At 56.0% G+C, this 15,666-nt stretch overlaps 1 protein-coding gene across 1 annotated transcript in view; it reads left to right on the forward strand.

Moving 5' to 3' along the window:
• The first annotated feature begins 4,748 nt into the window (after nt 1-4,748).
• Nucleotides 4,749-15,666, forward strand: part of MAPKAPK3 (mitogen-activated protein kinase-activated protein kinase 3) — a 26,212-nt gene continuing 15,294 nt past the window's right edge. The window contains exons 1-2 of the mRNA XM_006909143.3: nt 4,749-4,895; nt 5,166-5,442. Of these exons, the coding sequence (XP_006909205.1) occupies nt 5,218-5,442 (225 nt within the window). The 5' untranslated portion in view covers nt 4,749-4,895; nt 5,166-5,217. The remainder of the gene's footprint in view (nt 4,896-5,165; nt 5,443-15,666) is intronic.

The raw sequence follows: 15,666 nt of genomic DNA on the forward strand, positions 1-15,666 counted from the left end.
GAGACTTCCTTCGGGCACTCCACTTCGTGGGGACACGCTCCCTTATTTCTTTGTAGAATGATGGCAGCGTCGGGGCAGGGTCATGGGCCTCCAAGGTGGTCTGTCTGGTGTGCAAGCTCCCCCTGTGGGCCGCACTTGGAGCCCCTAACTGTGTGGGGTGGTGGGGAGGTGAGTGGCATGGGGTGGGGTTTGGAGAGGGATATGGGAGGAGAGAGGGGTGCGGAGAGGGTGCTCAGATCCGGGCAGGTTCACAGAAGTCATGCCTGTGGCCACCACAGCCAAAAGGATCCAGGGAGAACGTTTTCTCTGGAAGAACTGGGGGAAAAGGCACACAACCTAACCTTGTGCGTCAGGCAGGGCCGTCCTGTCTGAGCCCGCGTCGGCCTCTGGCCTGTGCGCTAATCAGGGAAGAAGTGACTACCGACTTGGGGAGGCAGGCAGGGACTTTCAGCCCTCAACTGACCCCGCAGGCCAGTCTACTGCGTCTCTGGGTTGGTGGGCCTCCCAAAAATGCGGGAGCAAGACCCGGAGCTCCAAACACCAGAGTTACACTGAGGTAGGGTGATAAACGGAGAGGAACAGTGCAGTGACACTCGCTGCCATACACGCGGAGCCTCAGCAGCTGGTATTACCCCATTATGCAGACCGGAAGAGTGAGTCCCAGGGAACAAAATGCCTTGCTAGGAAAGAGCAGGGCCAGAGTTTGATCCCAACCCTGAATCATAAGCTCACACTCCTACCTGCAACCCTCTCCACCTTCTCCCAGTTCACTGGACCCACCAAGGAGCGTCTTGAAAGACGATAGGGATTGTACACACCTCCTCCAAGCCCTCTGGCCAGAAGGAGGGAGAGAGAGTGGGGGAAATGACAGAGTCCACTCCCCACCACCGCCCAGTGTATACCCCTAGGTTCCCTGGAAGGAAGGAAGGCTCAGGTTCCCTGACAGGGGTGACAGACTCTTGGCAGTGTTCAGAAGCCTGAATGATAGTATCTGGGCTTTCTACAGGGCAGACAGGGCTGAGTTTGCCCTGACTTGGTGGGGGGTGGTAGAACATAGGGCCAAACCCTGTGAAACAGGAAAAACTATTTGGTTAAGATGAGAAATGACTTCAGGGGACCCACTCCCTTGTAAATTTCCTGAAAGGAAGTTGAATTTCAGAGTAGCCCAGTGAGCCCCTCCTGAGCGGGAAATAAGCTAGTTTCTTGGGAGATGGGCAGGTGTGGAGACCTCATCACCCACTTTGATGGCTGAGGCACCTAGAGAGCTAAGCCTGGGGCCCCCGGGTAAGGTGCTGTCGCTCCAGTAGGAACTGTCTACTGCCCCATTGCTATAAAGACCAAGCAGCTTCACAGCTGCCAGGCAGCAGTGCTAGGATTCGAGGGTCTCTATGGGGCCCTCGAAATTATGCAAAAATATGCCCTGCAAATTCTAGGCTCTCTACCCCAAGGTTCTCCCTCTTCTGTCTAACTATAACTACTTTACTGAACACTTACTATGTGCCAGGCACTCTCAGCAGTATCCATCCTCATTTTATTGTCTAATTGCTACTTATTGTTCCTTCTTTATAGGTGAGGAGGTTACAATGTACCCTAGATCTCACAGCTGGCAGGTGATGAGCTGGGAGTTGATGCCCAGGGCCCTAACCTCTCCCCCACTTCCTCTGTAGGTGCCCGTGACATGCCAACTCCTAGGCATCCTTCAGGATCCAGCTGAAAGGTCTTCAGCGAAGCTTCCCTGTTAGAACATTATGGGTGTTTCCTTGAAAGTGTCCCCTACAGAAGTCAGTGATTTGCAGTTCTGTGTGTAAACTAAAAGGCCCCACGGGTTTTGCTCTCCAACTATCCGTTGTGAATTTGACAGCACTATGTACCTCAGCTGCTGCTGGGAACGGTGGTATGCCCCTGTTTTGTCCCAGGTGCCTGCCTGTGCTAGGTATTGTGAGTCCCTTTGGCCATCTCATGATTACCTCTTCAGCCCTGGCAGCTCCCATGCGCCCCTGCTGACTGCTGGTCTCACACTGCCACCCAGTGGCAATTCCTCTCATGGTTTCACCGGCCAAACCCACAGATTCTCCCAGGGTAACCTCTACTCTGTACCGCAGGGATGGGCCTTGCTGTAGGATCTGTCCCTCACCACCCAGAACAGTGACAAGATGGGTCACAACAATACACAGCAGTGCCTTCCTCAAAGTCTGGCTCATTTGGTCTCTATATTCTCACCTCTCTTCGAAGGACAGTCCACATGTGTATTTATGGATGTATGAATGTGTGGGTGTGGGTGTATTTGGCTCTTCCAGGCACTCCCACTGGTCACTGTAAGCTATTCCAAAGGCTTCAGTTCCATCTTCTTGGACATACAGCTGTCATGAGGGCCGTGTGGCAGAGTCTGCCACAATGAACCCACCCCTACCCTGACCCAGCCACCCCAGATATTGAATCCTCCCATCAGGATGAAGGTGGATGTGGCAGATGGCTGCTGGAACATGAGCAGTGAGGGGAAACCATGCGTTCTGACTCTCCTGGGTTAAGTGAGTGGTTGCAAAACATCTGTCTGTGCCGCATCCATATGAGGCCTGTGTGCGCTTGGGTAAGCACTGGCCTTGGTTATGGAGACTGTAAGCGTGAGGCAGTGCCATTGCTGACTTTTTACATTTCTGTATAGTTTGAATTTATTATAATGAGTTTTACTTATGCAATTATAATTTTTAAATAAAAGATACCAGTTCAAAAGTACAATTATACAATTTTTAGAATAACTGTAATCTAATTCCATTTCTAGAAAGTAAGTTATCTCAGAGAATGCACTGAGACGCCCTTGGCTGGGACACGGAGCCAGACGACTCTCAGCTGCCTCGCCCTCTGCTTATCAGTGGGACTCTGCTTGCTTAGCTTCAGGTTCATCTGGCTCAAACCAGTCACCTCCAGAGGGAGGACCCTCACTCAGTTTAATGCCTGCAGAGAGTACCTGCTTTCCAGGAGCTGCTTCCAACCAGCGGAAGCTTCCAGATCTTGTGCTGCCTCCAAAGCTCTGAGATTTTAGATGAGATTCTCAGATAGGGCTCAGGGACAGAGGTCCTGCGTCCAGTTGGGCATAAATGTGTGTGAGTGTGTGTTGTGTGCTTGTGCATGCCAGTGTCTCTGTGTGTGTGCACATATGTAAACATGTGTGCGTATGTATGTGCATATGTGGATGTGGGAGGGGAGCAAGGAGGCACACAAGAGGAGGATATAGTTTAAGGGTGAGAGTTGAGCCCTGGAGTTGTTCTTTGGGGTTGGGATGGGGGCTCTGCCATGATAGCTACTGACTGCAGACAGGTCACCTGACCTCTCAGGGTTTGTCTATCTTGTGTGTCTAAGGGGATGGATACAGCCCTCCTTCTTCAAGACCCAGTGAGTTTATGGGGCACCCAGATAGAGCACCCGCTCAGCATCTGATCTGAAAGAATGGTTCAGTAGGTCAGTTGAAGCTATTATTAGGGCCTCCTGTTCACTGAACCCTGCTAGTTTGAAGGTCACCTTAAGGAGATAGGGCAGAACCCCCTACACCCTCACTCAATTCAATGCCTGCACACAGCGAGTACCCACTGTCCAGGAGCTGCTGCTCTGAAGAGCCTGAACCTGAAGCCCAGGTGTCTACGAGGTATATGTTCTGGGGAACGGTGGAGTGGGATCGCTGGTCCCTAAGCCCAAAGCCAGAAGAAGGCTCAGAAACACCTATGGGTGGGAAGGAGTCCCGGTGCCTGCAGTTCTGCACATGGTCTGTAGATGGTAGCAGAGGCACGTGCAGAGATCCTGCCCCAGGTCGCACCTTCCTAGTCCAAGTGAGCCAACTCCTCGAGATCCCTCAGCCTTGGGGTTAGGGGTGACGCGTGGGGCTGTGCGTGCGTGCGTGCGTAAGTCGTGCATATTTGTCCAAGGAGATTGCAACACCTCCTGCGATTCTAGACAAGTTGTTTCCTCTCAGGGAGCCTCTGTTTCCTCATTTGCGAAATAAGAGTTGTTTAACAGCTTGTGATGTGAAAACTAGCTCCAAATAATTAAGGTAGTCTAAGATGGGCTCAGATTAGACCTAAATGTGAAAGGGAAAACAACGGAGCAAATAGAGAATATCTGTCTGGGGTAGGAGGAGGAGACTTTTTAAACGTGACACCAAAAGCCCAAACTATAAGGTGAAAAGTTGATGGATCTGACCAAACGGGAATTTAGGATTTCTGATCTAAGGCTGCTGTTACCCCAAGGGAAAAAATAAGCCAAGGACATGTGGAGATGCAGAGAGGGGATAGACGCCAGTGCTAGAGAGACACCCAAAGCCATCTGGGACTAGAGAGATGCGAATCAACGAAATGCCCTTTCACTAGGTACGTTGGCAAAAATTAAGAATTTAGGAAAGTTGGCGGTTGGCCTTACCAGCCGTATTGGAGGGTCCCCTAGCAGCCTGGAGAGAAAACACCGGACTCAGTGGCTACCTGAGGTTTCTAGAGACAAAAGACTTCTTGAGCTGTCACTTCCTAGGTCGCTAGTAAAATCCCGGGCTCGCATAGCGCATGCAGGATTCTGCGGCATTCACGCAGAGGTCTCCGGGTGCGATCCGGGGAGCCTAGTGGTTGCTGCCCCTTCGGGAAGCCACGCCCCCTCTTTACGTAGATCCAGGCTCTGGGGCGGGGCCTGCCTAGGGCTCCCGCCCCGCCTCGTTCCGCCTAGGAACGCCTGGCCCTTTAAGGCTGACCGAGCCCGGCCCCAAATCGTGGACGCGCGGGGGAGGGGGTACGGTCACGTGGGCCGCAGGCGGTGCGACTCGCTGCTCCGCGCGCGGTGGCCGCCGGCTCCCGGTGCCGCCGCCCCTGCCCTCGCCGGGCTGCCACCAGGTGCACTGCCGTCAGGTGCGCGCTCGCCAGGTACGCCCTCACCCGGCCCCCTCAGCCTCCTGTTCCCGGGACCTCGCGGCCACTCCGGCTCGGCCTTTCTCCTCTTGATTAGCGCCCGGGCCTGACTCGCTTGTGCCCGGCTGCGTGACCACTGCCCCCCGCCATGCGGCTGTACTCTCAGCAGTTAGCCCCGCTATCCTGGTGCTGTCTGCAGCCCTCGGCCCAGTCTGGCTCACAGGCTCCAAGGCTGGAGTGTGTGGGAGGAGTTTGGGCGGAACTCACTCTTCTCGTCTCCCCCAGGTGGCCCTGGACCCGCCAGGCTGGGGCCGCCTCTGAGCGCCCCGCGGGGGCCATGGATGGCGAGACAGCAGAGGAACAGGGGGGCCACGTGCCCCTGCCCGGTGCACCCTGCGAACCTGGCTCAGCTGGCAATGCGGCCCTCGGGGGGCGGCGGGAGCCTAAGAAGTACGCAGTGAGTGAAGACTACCGATTGTCCAAGCAGGTGCTGGGCTTGGGCGTGAACGGCAAGGTGCTGGAGTGCTTCCACCGGCGCACTGGGCGGAAGTGTGCCCTGAAGGTCAGTGACCCTCTCACTGCCTCCCGGGTGACCCGGAGGGCCCAACAGCAGAGGCCTGTGGGTGCACGATGTAGCCAGGGCCCTTACTAAGCTCGTTATGCCCAGCATCACATTTCATCCTCATGCTCCCCTGTGAGATCAGGCTTCTGATTCTCCTTGCTTTAGAGTTAGGGAAACTGAGGCTTAGCCTAGCTAAGCTCAGGGTGTTCCAGGGAGCCACGGGTGGAATTTGTATAGGTAGAAACTGCCATACCCGGAAGCAGGGAAGGAGTGGCTCCTGACTGGGGTTCTGGCTGGGCCTATGTGTTCCCGCCCCCGCGGGGGGGGCGGGCTCCTTCCATGAGAAGCTCTTCTGACTGGAACAGGTCTGTGTTTTCCTCTGTCTGAGGCTGAGTCAACGCCAAAGCTTGAGGTTGGGGCTACTTTCTCCTGTGACCCCTGCCTGCTTGGGCTGGAGTGGTGGGAACCTCCTAGGGTTGGCTGGTGGACAAGGCAGGTGCCCATCACACTGTGGGCAGGAAGCTGCTTATGGGCTCCAGCTGAGTCACCGGCCCCATGTTGAAAGGGGCAAGCCCTGCACTAGGCCTGGCCCATTCTGCTTCCTGGGCAGAGGGCGGGCCAGCCATGTCACACCACAGGCTCCCCAGGGGCCTGGCTAAGACCTCGCTGATACAGGTGGAATCCAGGGAGTTCTGGGAGGGGCTGATCTAGCTGTGTAGTCCTGACTTAAATCACTTAGTTCTGGGCCCCGGACTCTGCCCCATACCCAGAATTCCTTGAATCTGGGAACGTCACTCAATTGCAGCTTGTGCCAGTGGCGACTTGGACAGGTAGAGCATGGCAAGGAGAGTGGCCCTTGGAGGTTAGAAATCAGTAAAGGACCTTCTTGTTTTACAGACATTGCAATTATGAGCCTGAGCTCAGTGTTCTGCAGAAGTGGCTCTAATCTCTGGCTTGCATTTGCCATCTCCGTGACCTTGGACTAGGTCCTGGACTCTTGAAACCAGATTTCTGCCTCAGTTCAGGGGTTAGGCAGGGACTGATGTGAGTTTGGAATGAGACGACATGCATAGATTAATTGATATGGAGCCCGATGCAGGCCTGGAGAGGCTACAGGACTTTTTTAGGGTGCAGGGTCTGTAAGTGTCTGAGCAGGTACCTGGGCTCAGGTCCTGGTGTATTTCCCAGGGGCACTAGGGCTCACAGAGGGGTTGTCTCCCTAGGGTGGTCTTGGAGGGGATCATGAGGATGGGCGTGGTGGAGGCTCAGGGCTGGGCTGGTGAGGCCAGGTCTCAGGCACAACTTCTTTACCTACTAATCCAGCAGTGGAGTGGGATTAGGGGCCTTTTGTGAACCCCAGACAGGGGATCCTTTGAGTTTTTCAGGGAAAAGATGGCTCTTCTGAGGAGTGATGAGGCTCAGGGGGTGGGGGGGTGAGTGTTTCTACCCTCTCCGTCAACATCATCTTAGCCCTTTTACCGGTGCTGGTGTCAGGGGCGGTCTGCATGCAGCTGGAGAACCTCTTAATACCGAGGCATTGGCCCTGTGAGCCAGGGCTGAACTCTGACCAGCCCCTGTGCTGCTCTGGGTACCACGAGCCAGGCAGGTGCGGAGTGGGTGGCTGCAGTTCAGGGGCCCAGGCAGCACCAGCTTTAAGTGGGCTGGACCTAAGCCCTTCTCTGTAGATGCTATGTCTGACAAGTGACTTGGGGGGCCTTTTGAGTGCAGCGACTTCAAAGTACCTCTCTTTGAATGTAGGGCCTCAGTGCTTTCTCTGACCTGGACTGGGGGGCAGGCCCAGAACAGATTCTCCTACTGTATCCCTTTAGTCTTTATGAGAGTAGCTAGAGCTCTTGGCTTGGGACCTTCAGGATCTGGCCCTAAGTTGGCCCTCAAGGGGAACGTGGATTGGAGTTGGCCCCCACCTTCCTGCTCTTGCCTCTACTGCAGTGGCCAACCCTGGAAGTTCCTACCCAGCTAGACAGGTCCTTACACCTTCCTCTGGCACATTGTACAATGAGTAGTGGCTCTAGCCTTCAAGAAGGAGGTAGCATTTTTCCACTTGCAGCCTCTACCCCCTGCCCAGGAGGGCCAGGACCTGGGGACCTCAGCGCATGGACAGGTCTGGGCCCAGGGAGCTCAGCTAGTCCATGAAGGGCTCTCAGCCTCTTTTTGCCTCTCCCCAGCCCTTTCCCCAGCTTCCCAGGTCAGCTTAGGTGGAGGCCTGGGCTCTGTGTCTTTCTGCCTCCACAGACCATCATCCCAGGTCCCTAGACTGACCTGTCCTCTTCTCATACCCTGGACTTGTTCAGGCCACCTCTCCCCTTCTTGCTGGTCCAGACCTAGTGCCCTGGCCTCTCTCCAGGCCCATCCTCTCGGCCTTGTTGTGCAAGATGGCAGATCTTGCTTAGCATGAAGCCTGGAATGCAGTAGGCATTCACGGAACAGGAAGAGCTGTGGTCATCGTCCCTGTAGCTGTTGCTGTTCTGTGGGGGCCCTAGAGGAGCGGGTTCCTCCTTCCTGGGTAGCTGGGCCTCTTCCCCTCAGCCCGTGGCCCCAGCTCGGTCCATCTTGGCCTTGCCCACAGTTGGCGGCTCCCTCCCAAGGCCAGCTTCCGCAGCCAGTGCGGTCACTCACCATGCCACCCTAGGTATTCGCTACTGTCCCTGTGGCAGGAATCGGAGGACTACTTGCCCAGTATGGGCATCAGGGACTGTCCCCTACTGACCCCTTGTGCCCCCTCCCAGGTCTAACTGGTTAATTGGCTTCATGCCTATCTGGGCACAGCCCCGTAGATCTGCCCCCCATCAGTCACCTACCACATTTGAGACCCAGGCCCTCAATCCTAATCACATATATGAAAATTGGGACCTGGAGTTAGTGGTCAGAAAGTGACGTGGCTTGTCTGGGATGGGGGATGATAGCAGAGTCCAGAATCCCCTCCCCTCCGGACTTCCTGTCCAGCTCACATGTGGTTCTCAGCCTCCTGGCAGACAGAAGTGACCAGGGCACTTATATAAATAAAAGCAATAAAAGGCCTTGAGGAGACAAAGGGGTTCAGGCGTGGGAGGATGGGGATACAGAGTCTACTTTTTTGCCCCTGCTCTCTGGGCTTTGGGGCTGGGAGGCCCTCCCTTCTGACCAGGGCTTGGTGGAGGCCCTCGGGGTTCCCAGCACCCTTCTCTGTCCTCATCAAAGAGAGTGGAGTGGCGGAGTGCCGGATCCACATGCCCAGTAGGTCCCTGCGTTGCTCCATGGGCGGGGCTGGCCTGTTGGAGCTGGTGCTGCGGAGCTGGATTTGAGGCTGGGTGGGGCTGCCACGCAGGCCAGGTACTTTCTCATTAGGCAGCTGCCACCCCCTCAGCTACCATCTCCAGACCGGTTGGATCAGCCTCTGCAGGGCCATTTGTTACTGAGTTAACATATCAGGAAGCATGTGGAGGGGCTGGTGGCCCTGTACAACAGAGTCCCCAGGAGTATTTTCACTGTACCCGAACTGCTCCCCAGACTGCCCCTCTCCTGGAAGGAGAGAATCTGAGGTGCTCAGGTAGGTGCTTCTGTGCTGGTGAAGCTTCCTGAACTGCTAAGGATGGGCAATTTGCTTTTTGAATTGCTAGGGAGGGCATCACACCCTAAGAAATGCACATAGTGGAATTTCCCCCACAGAGGTGGATTGTTTTGAGATGCTTCACACCCTGCCCAGCTGGCCTTACTCACAGCTTTAGAGGCTCCTCTCCCACCCTACTGTCAAGGTCCTCTCTGCTGGGATGTCCATGATCTTTTCCCATCCCATCCAGGAGCTGATACCTGCTTTAGGTCTCTAGGCTCTAGGTCTTGATGTTGTGGATTCCAATATTCCCATAAAGGACTAACAGTTTTCCAGAGCATCTTGTCCGGCAAGCCATGTTCCCCATGCATGATACGCGTTATCTTACCTAACTCCTGTATCAAGGTCCCCTCTGCTGGGATGTCCATGATCTTTTCCCATCCCATCCAGGAGCTGATACCCGCTTTAGGTCTCTAGGCTTTAGGTCTTGATGTTGTGGATTCCAATATTCCCATAAAGGACTAACAGTTTTCCAGAGCATCTTGTCCGGCAAGCCATGTTCCCCATGCATGATACGCGTTATCTTACCTAACTCCTGTCATTCCCACTTTGCGGATCAAGACACTGATGTTCAGAGAGGTGAATGACTTGGCCAGGGTGCACAGCTGGTGAGTGACAGGGCTAGGATTTGACCCTAGGCAGTTTGATGCTAGAGTCTTAGCAGCTAAGTCACCTCGTCATGCCTCATGCAAGTCTATGGGGACATCAGAGGGTCTCTGAGACTTGGCCCCTGGGAGGATGCTGGCATCATCCTCCATGCCTGCCAGGTTTTTGCCAACATCTCCTCCCTATCCAGGACTCTCTCTATGCCCATGAATGGACATGTGGTATCCCCACAAGGTAGAGCACAAGGACCACGATGGCTGTGGGGCCAACTTAGTTAGAAAGATTGTGTGGTTCATCCCAAGCCCTGCGAGTCCAGACTGCCACAGGCAGAAAGTCAGATTGGTGAGTGCGTGAGAGGGTACTGTGTCAGGGCTGGGCCGGCGGCGGGAGGGCTCCTGGAAGATCGTGCTTGCTTTAAATTCAGGTCTCTGGTCTGAGAAGAATGTGGATGACAGGGGAGACCACAGGATGTGTGTGACAACATGCCTGGTGTGGATAGCCCAGTGCCGGCTGTGGAGTACCACTTCCCCAATGTCAGTCCTGTGTCCTGGCAGATGTGGCCGATCTCAGGGGGACTGGTGTCCAGACCCTGACAAACCCTGGGGAGCCGTGGGGGACAGAGGGCTCTGGAAGAAGAGGCATTTGTGTAGGATGAGGTTAAACGGTCGGCAGCGACTCTCCCTCTCGAGACATTTGCCCACAACTCTGATTCATACCTCGCCTTACTGGAGGCCCCTGTCTTTGGTGCCTTCCCTGCTGTTCCTAGAGCTCCCTTTCATAGCATCACCAGGGCCCTTGTGGAGCACTGCTGCCAGGGACGCCCCGGGGCTCTGGGTCGCCTGGGCTGTCCTTCAGGTCGGGCCGTGCGGGAAGGGCCCGGCCTCTAGGACAGCAAAGGTCTGTAATGTCTGCCGAGGTTTGCACTTGGGGAAGCTGTCTTCCTACTTGGATCCCTCACCTTACTGGTGACTGGCTGCCGTGTATTCAAAGGTGATAGCCATCAGGCAAGACCCCGAAGCGAGGGGCGTCCCCAGCACACCTGTGCCACAGGTGGACACCAAGTCATTCCTACGTGGGTGGGTCTGCTGCTCTCAGGGCAGCATGGGCACAGCTCCCATGGGTTCCTGTGTTTTCCCAAGAGAACTTTGGCTCTGCCGCCCCCGCTCCCATCTGTTTGAAATCTTGTGTGGCCCCACAGGTGAGGCTGCCTGGGGTTGGGAAGGGAGCAGGGCTCTGGGCTTGAAATCTTTCCTGCATCTTTCTCCCCAAGTGACCTTGGACCAGAGGCTGTTTTGGAATCTTCTGCAAAATCATCGTCTTTGTGGTCCTGTTGAACCCTGGCTTTGAACATGCGGGAAGCAGGATTCATTCAGTCTTGGTGGCCGTAACTATCCCTGCGTTCCCACTATGAGACAGCACAGGCCAGCAGATACTCTCAGAGAGCAGAGCTTTCATTTGGGGTGGCCCGGGTGAATTTTGGTGGCACGTTATTGGCCTTTGTGAGGACCCGCTGGCGCCCACCCTGCACCTGGGGCAGCCAGTCCCTTGCGGGATGGGAAAGAATGGCGTGAAAGGAACTCCGGGTCCCGGGCTCCTCCCCACCCTCCTGCCCTTTTGGAACTAGGTGGATCAGGGCCTGTGTAATTGTGATTGAAATCCTGCTGTGTGAGAGCCGTGGGGGTTTTGCTTAGTGCAGGGGTGCAAGGCGGCTGTCTGGGGGCACAGGAGCCTCCGGAGGCCTTTCGGGCACCGGGACGCCGGGTGCTAATGCGGCGTCTTGTGGGTTTGGCACTGTTTCCTTTTTCTCTCGGGCTTTGTCCTTGCTGCTTTCTCACTGTGGTGCTTTCTACCGCTCGGTCTTCTCCGCCTCGTTGTCGCTCTCATTTCTTCTTTCTCAGCTCTGTTTCTCCTGCTGTCCCTCGACCCCTCCCCTCTCGGGCCTTGCCACTGTCTGTCTCACGGTTTCCGGCTCGGCTGGGCCTCTTCTCCGCAGCCTGCGGGCTGAGGGCAGGCAGAGGACAGGTGGAGGCTGGTCAGGCGCTGGAGATTCATCCTAGTCACCCAGGGTGGGGGCGGGTGGGTAGGACAGGAAAGAGGAGCTCCTGGCCGTGCCCATGCCACTCACAGTGTCCCCTCCTGCTGCTGGCTTCGACCAGGTGCTGGTGACCTTGGCAGCCAGAGCCATGGAGTCAGGAGCATTTGGGCCAAGTTTGTAATCCAAGCGTCCCCCGTGGAGTGCGGGAAGTCGGCTTCGGCTGCAGCCTCTGCTGCTGGGTCTCCTTTTATGGCTCAGTGGTTTAAAACTCTTGCTTGGGACAGTGGCGTGAGAGCAGGAGCGTACGACTCCCAAGAATTCCCTGGCTGCAGGTAGGGAGTGCGTCTTTATGCGAGGAAGGCCTGAGAGAGTGGGGGTGAGTCCATGGCAGGAGTGTCCCTCAGTGCTCCAGGCCACCGCGCTGGTCTCCCAGAGTGCGGGGCCTTCCTCCCTCCCCGCTTCCCCTTCCTCATGGCCGTGGTTCCATGGAAGATCAGAGACCAGGAAAGTTTCCCAGGAGCTGACTGGGTGTCGGAGCCCTGGGAACCTTCTAGATGAACAGGAGCAGGAGAGAGAGGGTCCAGGGACCAAGGGAGGTTGGAAGCCAGTGCCCCTGCCTCTGCTGGGAGGAGCCTGAGTAGGGCCATGGCTGCCGGTGTTTGCCCGGGCCTGTGTGGGGAGCTGCAGGGCCGTGGATGAAGTCGAGGGAAGTGAGAGAGATGCCAGCAGATGTGATGCTGGCTTTGAGAAGAGCGGGTCTGGAGGGGAGAGTCAGAAGTTTCCCTAGGGTCTCTGCACCGTGCCTCTGGGGGTTCCGTCCATTCTCCCGGCACCCCACTTCTTATTTCTGTTATTTTTGTGACATCTCCTCCAGAGGAGAGAGACCAGCTGTCATTCTCCTGACAGATAGAGGTTGTGGGGTCCTCTCTTTCCAGAGCTAGCCAGAGGCGTGGACTGCTGGGTGCCTGAGCAGGGATCACCTAGGCCTGGCCTCACTGGCCCCAGTTGTCACCTTCTTAGGGAAGGCGGCCACTGCTCTCCGTAGCCCTGTACCAGCTATGCAGGCAACACTGCCACACAACTGGCCAGTCGAGGACACAGATTCTTAGGCACAGGTGAGGTCTGTGCATGAGGAGGGACCATTGAAGGGACATCATTTCTGAAATTAGAATAAAACACTTGTGTTGGCTAAAATTTTCCAGTCTTACGATGAACATGTCCTATTTTTATACTGTTATAGAAGAAGTAGAACCACAGTAATGTTTCACCGATTGTGCGGCCGTTTTGACAGAAAAATCCTTTCTTCCTCTAAGAAGTTAAAGAAGGATGATTGAACCCGGACCCTCTGAGCAGGCACCCAGGGGGCTCACAGGTGCCAGCGTGGCCTTTCCGTCCCTCCAGGAAGGCCATGGGCAGAATGCGGGGATCCTGACGTTACGCAGCGAGAGTCCTGCGGGAGACGGGGGGCGTCTCAGCTTCTTGGGCCTCTTTCTCCATCCGTAAGGCAGATGCTGGTAGTCCCAGAGCTGCCTGCCCCTCTCCCCCAGTGTCATCTGTGAGGATAGTGCACGCCCATTTCACAGATGGGGGGCTGGGGCTCAGGGAGGTTAAGGGACCAGCCCAGGGTCACCACACACTTTGCATAATGAAACATTGGTCAAAAGGATGCATGGAGGAGTTGAGGGGTGTAGAGGTGACTGCCACCTGACAAAGTGGGGATGCGTCCCTTCTCTGGCCTGCCCAAGCTGACAGCTGGGTTAGTTCCCTGGCTTGGGACCCCAGCTCTCAGCCCTGCTTTCCACCCGCCAGGGTCCCTCCCCTGAGATCAGCCTACTACCCTCTCCCTACCCTGAGGATCTGCCTCTCCTCCCTGAGCCTTTCACGGCAAAACAGGATCCATAGATTCCTGGTACTTGATCCGCTTTCGCAAACCCGGTCCAAGCCCGCCCCTCTCAGCATCTGAGACCATTTCCTTTGACCTGCTGGTTTAGAGGGGACGGTCTGCCTCCCCTGGGTTCCAGAGGCTGCACGTGAGGTTCCCAAGTTCTGGAGAACAGGAAGGTGAAGAGCATGAGGCCGCCTCAGGGAAGACCCAAGGGAATCCTGAAACCGAGCAAACCTCGAAGCCCATTTTTACTCAGTATGCACTTGGCGCTGTGCTAATCTGAGCTCTCTCTGCATTCTCATTCCATCCTCTAGTCACCGGGGAAGATGAGTATTGTCACTGTCCCCATTTTCCAGATTGGGCTGGTAGGTGCACAGACAAGTGGAGGGTGGAACTGGCCTTTGCATCTGGCATCCATGTCTGTCTGATAAGGAGCCCTGGGGCACTGGGGCCCCCGGGCCTGCCCCAGGTAGCACCTATGTCCCCCCCACCTCCTACTGAGAGCCACGCTCAGCTCCCTCTTTCTGAAGCATTCTTCCCCTCCCCCACCTCCTTAATTCTTCCCCAGACCTGGCACTTCTGCCTTTGTTTCTAGGTTGTCTGTGGCTCGTGGGCAGCAGATAAACAGAAACCACCAAAACTTAGTGAATGGAAGGAGTCTTGTGTTCCTGAGACTCGACAATTTCACAGTGTATGTTGGCTCTCTTGTGGGCATCGCTTCTGGGAAGGGCAGAGCTTCTGGAGAAGACGGGGACTTGGAGCCTCAGCCACTCCCTCCCCTCCCAGGCCTCTGGTGGGAGGTGGTTTGGGAGGCTCCCAGCCTGTCAGACGGGCTGCTCCTACCCCTCTGCAGTCAGGGGCCCAGGCCTTGGCCCGGGAGGGGCGCGGCTGTTTGGGGCTCCTCCTCGTTCCTGGCTTCCCTTCCCCATCGTGCCTGCTGTGCCAAGTTAGGCTCTGGATGGAAAGAAGAAGGGATGAGAAGGAGCCAGGATCAGTTTCCTAGGCCCTCCGTCCTCATCAGGCACCCTGACTGGCAGTAACTCATTCAGATTCTGAAGTCCTTGAGGACAGAGCACCTGTGGCAGCAGGTGCCCCAACCTTGGGCCTGGCCCCCCGGAAGGGCCAATAAATGTTCGCAGGAGTCGGGAAGGGATCTGTAAAATGGGCAGGCCTCCTGGACATGAGGGCTGAGGCCTGGCTCCTGAAGGACTGCCAGACTCCTGTGGCCTGCGTGGGCTGTGTGGCCGAGAGGAGCCAAAACCTCCCTGTGCCTCTGTCTCGGATGAAAACGATGGCTGGTGATGCGGGTGTTGACGGGCAAGAGCTGCTGACTGCAACATGCCTGGTCCACGGCAGGGTCTGGGGACATCTGCCGCTACCGTAATAACCACCAGTGGCAGAGCCTGGTCTCAACCCAGGGCTGTGGGGCCAAGCTCCACATGTAAAGGGAGCACTGCAGCTGTCTGTATGATCCCTATTGTCGAGAAGCCACCAGGTCCTGGTTCAAGTCTTGATGCTCACTACTCAGCTGTGTGACTTTGGGCAAGTCACTTACCCTCTCAGAGGCACAGCTTTCCTGCAGGTGAAAGGCAATGCTGGTTCTTCTCAGGGTATGGTAAGCACTGAATGAGGTCATGTGACCAAGTGCTGTGGCCAACACAGCACTGGCCGAGCACCAGGGAGAGCCAGTCACGCTGACCTGAAGTGTGAACACCCAGCTGGGGCCTGGGTACTTGGCTGTGAGCCGACCTCCCTGGAACTCAGCCTCTGAGGGGGAGAGGTGAATGGACGAGATGGTCAGAACTTAATGAGGCGAGGTCTGATCTGGCGTGAGGCCAGCTAATCCATAGCTGCAAAATTGGTTCCATTAGCTCCTGTAATGAGCTGGGAAGGCTGGGAGGATGAGTGTGGGAGAGCATAGTGGCACTCGTCTGAGGCGCTCATTTGAAACTGTGGCTAAAAAGTGAGATTTGCCGCTCCCGGTAGGCAACTCTCTGAAGGCACAAGAACCCTTGTGGGGCGGGGAGTGAAGGCAGAATGTGGTGGGCGGGGGGGACTCTAGCTTTATAAGGACAATCCTGTGAGGCCTTT

Source organism: Pteropus alecto, unplaced genomic scaffold (assembly GCF_000325575.1).
Source record: "Pteropus alecto unplaced genomic scaffold, ASM32557v1 scaffold53, whole genome shotgun sequence".
Taxonomy (NCBI): Eukaryota; Metazoa; Chordata; class Mammalia; order Chiroptera; family Pteropodidae; genus Pteropus; species Pteropus alecto.